Raw genomic sequence first — 8,958 nt, 5'->3', positions numbered from 1 at the left:
TTGGTTTGATTCAAAATTTACCTTCTTCACCTTTTTGCTCTGCATGTAGCATCAGCCTTCCCTCCCCCACCACAGGGTGAGAGCTTTTTCCTCTGCAGCTCTGCCTCATACAGCCCTGTGCATCTTTCCACCTCATCAACTTTTCATCTCTTTGCAAACGAAATCGGGAAGTCTCTCCCTCCTCCTGTCTCTCTCTCCTTCTCCTTTGTTATTAGCTTCATGAGTGGGGACGTTAATGTATTCACTAGTCAATATCTTCACACCACAGTTTCCTGTAATTATAGCCACTTCCCTCCCACTGTCCTAGCTTATTTGACTGTAAAGTGCCTGGAGGAGGGACAGTGTGGACAAAAGACACAACACAGGTTGAGGTCAGGTTGAGTAGTGTAATGTTAACATCCAAGAAAGTAAAACAAATCATCACCTCTGCAGCAGCTCATTAACAACTAACTGGTAACACAGAGGTCAATGCACCAGAGCTTAAAAAAAAATAATTCAATTGGGGACCCCTCCACTATAGGATGGGGAGCTGTATGCGTATTACCAACAACAGTCACCCCAAGAAATGCAAGCAGCTACATCTACCCTCCTTCAGGGAGTAGATTCACTGTACTTGTCATGTAGATCAGCAACATTATCACTGGAGACTCGGATCCATCCATCTTCTCGGACATGGTAGAGGTTGACCGCACCTCCTGAGTAGGCATCTCTATAGGTGGCTTGGTAGATGGCTCGACGGGCCAGATCATAGGCCTGTTCCACCTCCAGGTCATAGGAGTAACCCCGATCCATGACCCCATATGCATACACAGAACCAGAACCCACAGAGAATGTGGCCCCAGAGATCCGGTTTCCTTCACTGTCCACATAGTAGAGGCCTGGAAAGAGAGATGATGTTAGCAAGAAAACAAATGACCACCCCTTTTGACATCTAATTCATCCTCCAAGGCAACAGTTCTCCAACACTCTTGAACCCAGAGGAGACCAACAGAAATACTAGGAAAAAAAGCACTTCTATAAAATTACTTAAAAAACAACAACAACAAAAAAAACAGCTAAAAGAATGAAATTAAATGTTAAGACTCCGGAATTCTACAACATACCACCCCATCTCACCTCACATTGTAGTAACTGCCTTGTCTGTCCTCTCTGTACAATCAAAAAGCAAGTATAAGTCAAATGACTTAGGTTTCAAGCACAGAAGTTCAGGTACTGTGGGAGATAATATTTAAAATAATCCTCACCCTCAAAGTTTAGACTATTTGGGGCACAAGACCCATATCACACAGTAGAGAATAAAGCCTAGAGTTCTAAATCATATTGTAGAACCTGCACTGTCCAGTATGGTAGCCACATGTGACTGCCAGGCATCTGAAATGAAGCTAGTACCACATGATGAAATGATTTGGATCTACTGGGTTAAATAAAATACACTATTAAAGCTAATTTCCTTTTTCTACTTTTTAAATGTGGCTACTATAGTTTAGAATTACACATATGGTTCACATTTTATTTCTATTGGTCAGCGCCGGTATAGACCAAGGGTTGGCCAGGCCAGTGACCTGCTTTTGTAAATAAAGTTTTATTGGAACATAGACACACCCACTTGTGTATATATTGTCTATGACTGCTCTTGTGCTAAAACAGGAGTTAAGTAATTGAGACAAAGACCATATGGCCTGCAAGCATGAAATATTTACTATTTGGCCCTTTCTGAAAAGTTAGCCAACCTCTGGTATTGATGAAAATTTAGACACATATTTTAATAAAATTTTTATCAATTCCAGCTGCCTGCTAGACCTCTGCAAAAGGGTGCCTTTGTCACCAAATTCAGATGCAAACTTCCTGTCCTCAAATACTATCGATGGTTCTCCATTACCTACCAAAATCATCTATTTTGTGTCCCATTAATCCATAATTCGAATTCTGCCAGTGCCTTCACTAATCTTTTTCCTATTTCAGTGGTTCTCAATTCTCACTTTACATCAGAATCATCTAAGGCAGCTTTTTAAAAAGACGCCTAGGACTTACTCCAGCTATTTTTTCAATTGGTCTGGTGTTGGGAACAAGCAAAGGGCTTATACTTTAAGTTCTGCGGGTGATTAATGCAAGCCAGATTGAGAACCACTGCCCTTATCAGTTTTCAGGTTCAGATGATTCTAATGTCTACCATAATCCTGCTCAGTTCTACTGCCACTACCTTGCGTAGCTGGCTCACCATCTGGTTCCAGTTTACCTTTCTGGATCACTATTCTTCATATACCCTTAGTTCCAATTAAACTGTGGATTTCCAGTTACTCCCCGCAAAACTTCATGCTTCTTTCTTCCCTTCCTTTGTTCATTATGCCTCTTTCCTCTCATTTTCACATCTTGGATAACTGCCACCTATCCATGAAGCCTTCCCCAATTCTTCCCATCAGAAGTAATCCCCTCCTCCTCAAAACTCCTTCAGCGTTTTACTGATTCTTTTAAAAATGGTATTAATCTCATTAAGCCTTGAATTAAGTAATCTGTGATCCTTTCTCAGTCGACTTCTGCGGCAAGGGGCTGACTCATCCTGAACAGGACAGGTTGTCAGGAAGGCTTCTTGAGAAGGTACCATTTAAGTTATGCTCTAGCTTCCTGAGTTTTTCTGGCAAGCAAGCTTCTGTACTCTCATACACTGTTTCCATCACCTCGAACAAACCAAATAGTTGAAGGTTCTAAGCGGCATTTCCAAAATGCTTCTTTGGACCACACAAGGTGTATGAAACTGTCCTTTAACACCTTTCAAAGAGAAAAGTGTCTCAGTTTCCAAAGTAACAAACTGAGCTCCTCTCTCACATCTACTTTTTAATCTCTTCATTTATCCTCTATTGAGCAGTGAACTGATATTCTCCAAAGCAAGTGAAAAAGCGGTGGGTATCCTATGGTTGTTCAATAGATATTAGTAAGCAGGAAAATGAATGAAGTAAAAAATGAATGAAGCAAAAAACAAACAAACAAAAAACGGAAAGAATAACTATTTTCAAGCATCAAGGGGGAAAATTACAAAGAAAGTGACAAGCTATATTCCGGCTTGACTAAAAGGACATTCAAAATTGGTTGAAGAGAAACTGACATCAGACACAAGGCTGAACTTCCTGACGAACTTTTATATATACTGGAAAGGAAATTAGACTAAAAAATTTCTTTTCAGAGATGATAGAACAGCACTTAGGGTGAGTATATCAAGCAAGGTAATAAGATGAACATCAAGACTCCTTCCAGGCCAAAGATTCCCTAAAGAAAAAAAAAAAAAGAAGAGAAATGACTGACTTTTGAGTGGCTACTTTCTATATATTGGAGTTTCATGGACCAACAGACACTAGCCACATGTGGCTACTGAGCACCTGAAATGCAGTTAATGCTATATGCCAAAATGACAATATTTTAGACTAAATGAATACAATTAATTTCACTTTTTTTTTTTTTTTTACTTTTTAAATATATTCATTACAAAACTTAAAATCACATGTGTGGCTCACATTGTATTTCTATTGGGTAGCACTAACTAGAGTTTTTATGTCTATTAATATGCACTTTGATTCTCAAATACACTCTTGGTAGGTATTATTATTTTATGGGAGAGACAACAGAAGGAAAAACATTATGTGCCAGACACTACATGCTTTATGTGTGTTAGATGATGAAACAGACTGAGAAAATAAGCAATCTGCATAAGGTCACACAGGTAGTCAATGACACAGCTGATCTAACTCCATGCCCTTTCCTACACTACAGTGCCTTCTGTGAATTGAACAAAGAGAAAGAAGGGTTGAAAAATTAACCAACAAATCCTCAGCACTGACCCAAAGCCCTTTGTTCCACTTAATCTGTTCACCCAACCCCTCCTTTCTGTAGTGTCAGCCCAAGAATCATGTGGTTGAAGCTTAACTCACCAGGGCCTCGCTTATCCCAGCCACAGATCATGGTGCCCATGGACAGCCCCATGCCTTTATACTGATATACCATGTTGGCGAGCAGCTTGGATGCAGCTGCTACAGAGATGCGTTCCTTGTTTCGAAGCTCATAGATTCGACACTGCCGAGCCAATAGCCGCTCCCAGAAGCTGCAATCCGCTGCACCCCCAGCCATGGTGCCCAGCAGGTAGGGGTTGATCTCTATCACCTTCTTTACTGTCTGGGAGGCAATGTAGGCACCCGCTGTGGCCCGAGAGTCTGCTGCAACAATGACTCCATGCTGAAACTGAAAATCAGAGGAAAACACCAAGCAGGCCACATCAGACCACAAAAACACTTCCTTCATATTTCTTTTTGCATCTATGCAAACCCAGAACATCTTTCTCTGTCGTCTTTTTGTACTTCACAATATATTTGCCCGCATATTGTCACTTGAGCTTCACATCAGTCCTGTGACACAGGTATAAACGATGTTCTATTTTATAGATGAGGATTAATGAGATAAAATGACTTGCCTGAGATCGTAAAGCTAGTTATTGCAAAGCTGGGCCAGGAATCTCAATAGTCTGGCTTCTAGTACAGAGGTCCTTCTCACCAAGCTTCCCTCTCTTGCCATAGCGTTTTGGTTACTCTCGCCTAGAGGGGCCGCCCAGTTTCCGAAACCTTTGGTGAATAGTTACAACTGCCTTCCCTTTGCCAATGTTCATTGCTTCTGCGACCTGCCCTATCCTGGACAGAAGCAACTTGGGGTCGCCTAGGAATCAAACTAAGCAGCCTCGGCTTCCTTCTCCCACTTAGCCCCTAACCCCACCGCTCCCCCCGCTATCTCTGGCCAGAGCGAGAACTGAGGCCTTCTGGGGCAATGAGAGCGAAACCGCCGGGGTCGGGACGAGAGGCCCGAGCCTAAGCTTAGGCTTCGTGGCCGCGACCACCGTGGGCTCCAGTCCGGCGGGGAGGCCGAGAGGCCGGGAAGGGCGCGGGCGCGCGGGACTAAGCCCAGCTCGGTGGCTGGGTTCGCACCTTGAAAGCTAGGGTGGTGGTTCCATGAAGTATTTCAATTCTTGGCTCCTCTGGGACACCCCAGCTGGGCGCAGCCAGGCTCAGCCCATCACTGGGGCTACCTGGACCGAGGTCTAACAGATCCGCACGACCCCCGAGTCCGTAAAACCCGTGTCGGTTCACCGGTAGCGGCCGCTCCAACACGCTGGCCAGCGCCATCTCTAGTATGGGCAAAAGGAACTGCCTCCGCGAACGCCAAGTAGAGAATGGCCGGGCAACGCCTTGTGGTCACAGCTTCACTTCCTATTAAATCTATCCCAGGGAGGAGCCATTTTAACTCCTGGCAACCACGCCTCCAAAAAAGAAGAGCCAGACATAAGAGATCGTTTTAATTGATCGGGGAAAAATAAAAATAAAAAGTGGCTTCACTACCTGTAAATTCTAAAGGGATGTGGCTGCCATTTTAGCTTTGGTCATTGAAGTAGTACTGGGTTAGATTAACCTTCAGTTCCTGGGAAGCGATCGGAAACGTCCACATTGGGTAAGAGAAGTGGGGCCCGCCATCTTTGAAAAGGGCGTGACTGGTTGAAAATTGGTTCTGAAACTTTAGCGGCAAGTCGTCTTTGCCGAGCCCGGTGTCCAAGCAACAGTTTACATGGATCGCTACTGATTCAGCACTCCATTAACGCGACTGAAATTGCCATTTTGTTTAAGGGCACCCTCTATTACTGGATACAATGATGATCTACTCTGAGGTCATTTTCCTATTAAAAAAGTTAAACCACAGTAGTTTGTAGTAAAAGCACAGCGAAATAAAATCGCTACACTTCTTGTTGTTTGATAGTGTTAATCACCACGTATCCAGGTCAGTAACCGGTTTTTAAGATTAAATATTCTTTACTTCCACCCTCTGGTAGAAATTCTAATAAGTAATGAAGAGCCCAAAAAGCAGATAGAAGAATAAAAAAGGAAAAGCAAAAGGCCAGTTAATCCACAAACTAGATTCTCAGTTCATCTCCTAAATAACTGAGTCAATAGTCATTTACCATCTTAGAGCCTGGAGGAGAGTTGGGGCTCCATAAAGATGTACCAAGAGGTTCTCTAACTCAAGCTTTCTAAAACAAGCTCTTTATTCAGAAATGTGCTGTATTTCATTGTCTCTCCCTCTCTCCACCCACCTTCAGTTTTCAACCCTTTGGGAACCATAATAAGCAAGGAAGTGGACAAGGGTATAATATGTCGCTGCCTGTGAAGTCAGTGTCTGGCCTTCCTCGTTGGATTCCAGCAGCAACATCCATCAATATCTAAATTCCACTTTCCTCCGATGCCCAACTCAGCCCCTCCTCTTCCCCAGCAGATTCTGCATGTGTTGTATTTTTAATGCTGAAATTCGGTAACCCTTTCCAAGCCCAACCATCAGAATGTAATGAAGCAGAAGATCTTTATTTGTGTCTCACACTTGGATGGCATGGAAAATGCAGAGTAGGTTTATCGAGCAGGTATTATTTTGCAGTCACCTCTGCAGTACAACTAGTTCTCCTGACTTCTCTGTGATTCTTTTACTGTGTCACTAATAGCATTTGTACCTCTTCTAAAGTAATTTCACATTTTGCCTTGTTATAAGTGTACATTTATCGCCTACTGGGTTATGACCTTTTAAAGACAGGTATTTCTCTACTATTCATCTCCGTGCCCACTGTGTGCTTAGTAAATGTTTGCCAGATGAATACATGAAAGTGTGACAACAATGTTCTTCCAGTCACAAAGCCTTGAAGCCCTGGCTCATCTTTGACAACTCCCCTTCTTTTCCTCCACATCCAGCGAATTGCCAAGTCCTGTTGATTCTTCTTCCAGAATGCTTCCTACATTCTTTTCTTTGCAGCTGATACCACCTTTGACTTATTTCCTCACTCCTGAATTACTGAAATAATTCTCTTGATTTTCTGGGGCAAAACTGTATTTTCTAATTCATTCTGCACAGCACCAGATAGATTTTCCTCTAACACCATCTTCAGCTTATCACTTACCTGCTTTAAAATGTATAATAAAGTTCAGCTCCTAAGCGACGCATTCAAGGTCTTCCGTGAGCAGTTCCCAGCTTATCTTACATTAGTTCCCTACTCAGAGGGACCTCAAAAGGAGAGGTATAAATGATAAGTGCTGCTGTTGGTGGGAATGTAAATTGGCACAGCCACTATGGAAAATGATGTGGAGGTTCCTAAAAAAATTAAAAATAGAACATACGATCCAGCAATCCCACATCTGGGTATTTATCCAAAGGAAATGAAATCAACTATCTCATAGAGATATCGGCACCCAAATGTTCACTATTCACAATAGCTAAGACATGGAAACAACTAAGTGTCCATCGATGGATGAATGGATAAAGAAAATAGTATATATATCTAATGGAATATTATTCAGCCATAAAAAGAATGAAATCTTGCCATTTGTTGACAACATGGAGGAATCTTGAGGGTGTTATACTAAGTGAACTAAGTCAGAGAAAGACAAATACTATGTGATTTCACTTATATGTGGAATCTAACAAAGCCAAACTCATAGAAACAGCATAGAGTGGTGGTTGCCAGGGGTAGAGGTTAGGGAAATGGGGAAATGTTGGTCAAAGGGTACAAACTTCTAGTTATAAGAGGAGTAAGTTCTGGGGATCTCAGCATGGTATGATGTCTATAGTTAATGATAGTATATTGTATATTTGAAAGTTGCTAAGAGTGGATTTTTAAATGTTCTCACCTGCCATAACAACAACAATAAAAATGATAATTATGTGAGGTGAAGGATGTATTAACTAACCTTATTGAGGTAAACATTTTGCTATATATATGTATCAAATCATCACATTGTATACCTTAAACTTACACAATATTATGTCAATTATATCTTAATAAGGTCAGGGTGGAGAAATAGGTTCATAGGTAGGACAGAAGGTCAGTAGAGATTGGGATGAGGTTGGGGATCCAGGAAGGCTTTGCCAAAAACGTCTGGCTTGATTTCCCTAAATACCAATGGGATCTCATTGCTTCCCAAACCTACAGGTTCTCCTCTCTCAGCCTATATCTGGGAAGAATTTTCAGAATTTTCAGCATCCTATTCTGACTACTTCAGAGCTAGACTTTGAAGGATAAAATTCAAATAGATGAAGGGGAAGTGGGAGGTAGTGTGAAAGAGATTGTGATAGATGGACCATAGGATTGGACCATAGTGGGCCTTAAATGCCAGCCTGGAGTGGATTTGATCTCATAGCCTTTTGAGGTTTCTTAGTAGAGGAAATAGAGGATTTGAGTGATGCCTTAGGAAAACTTGTTAGCATGGATGGTAAGATTAGATGAAGAGACAGGAGGGTGGCCACTTAGGAGGCCATTCAGCTAGCCATCCAGATATGATTTGATAATGGCCTGACCTAAGAAAGTGGCAATCCATCCATGTATAAAAAGTCTAAGATTTAGTCTTTACAAAGAAGAGACATTCTTTTCTTATCTCTTTAGTAAAATTTCCAAGTGATCCTATATAAAGGAAGGTTGAAGGACCGGTTAGACTTTAGCCTGACCTCCTGGTTTCTCCAGTCTTCTTATGACATGTTTATACTTGCCCTTAGTCCTGAGACTGCAGGTAACTGTGATGCCACAGTCCTACCATCACGGTGTCTGGAGGGTCCATGCTCTTTCTTCGTGTGTGGGTCTATTTCTTCAAATAAACCCATTCCCACAGCACCCCTTTGAGCTACCACGTTTAGTAAAATATACTCCATGTGGTGCTAGAAGTCGTTGTTACTCTGTCCTAGTCTACTTTGTCTTTCTGAAGGGCCAGTTGTCAGAGTCCACCAACCCCACCCCATGACTGCCCCGGTTGGTTTAAGACTTAGACTCATCATTATAGGGTCCAAGCCAGTTGTTCCTCCTGCCTTGGATGTACAAACCAGTCTCTTGACGTTGTGAACTATTGGGTAGAAGGGGAATCAGGAGAGAAGGTCATTAGATCCTTTTAGCTATATCCTCAG

General features: G+C 42.1%; 1 protein-coding gene across 1 annotated transcript; it reads right to left on the bottom strand.

The window, feature by feature from the left end:
• Nucleotides 1-372: 372 nt before the first annotated feature.
• PSMB5 (proteasome subunit beta 5) lies at nt 373-5,424 on the bottom strand. The gene is made up of 3 exons (XM_006913599.2): nt 4,962-5,424; nt 3,921-4,227; nt 373-878 (listed from the first exon to the last, which is right to left on the bottom strand). The coding sequence occupies exons 1-3, from the start codon at nt 5,157-5,159 to the stop codon at nt 592-594; spliced, it is 792 nt and encodes a 263-aa protein (XP_006913661.1). The 5' UTR covers nt 5,160-5,424; the 3' UTR covers nt 373-591.
• Nucleotides 5,425-8,958: the final 3,534 nt, after the last annotated feature.

The sequence above is a fragment of the Pteropus alecto genome, unplaced genomic scaffold (genome assembly GCF_000325575.1).
Source record: "Pteropus alecto unplaced genomic scaffold, ASM32557v1 scaffold335, whole genome shotgun sequence".
Lineage (NCBI taxonomy): Eukaryota > Metazoa > Chordata > Mammalia > Chiroptera > Pteropodidae > Pteropus > Pteropus alecto.
This window is presented reverse-complemented; position numbering and strand designations above follow the sequence as displayed.

Bases quoted from the DNA above. Each gene is read 5' to 3' on its own strand.
- PSMB5 (XM_006913599.2), bottom strand. From the start codon at position 5,159: ATGGCGCTGGCCAGCGTGTTGGAGCGGCCGCTACCGGTGAACCGACAC. The intron at 4,228-4,961 runs GTGCGAACCCAG...TCTGATTTTCAG, and splicing joins CCACCACCCTAGCTTTCAAG to TTTCAGCATGGAGTCATTGT. The intron at 879-3,920 runs GTGAGTTAAGCT...CTCTCTTTCCAG, and splicing joins CTGGGATAAGCGAGGCCCTG to GCCTCTACTATGTGGACAGT.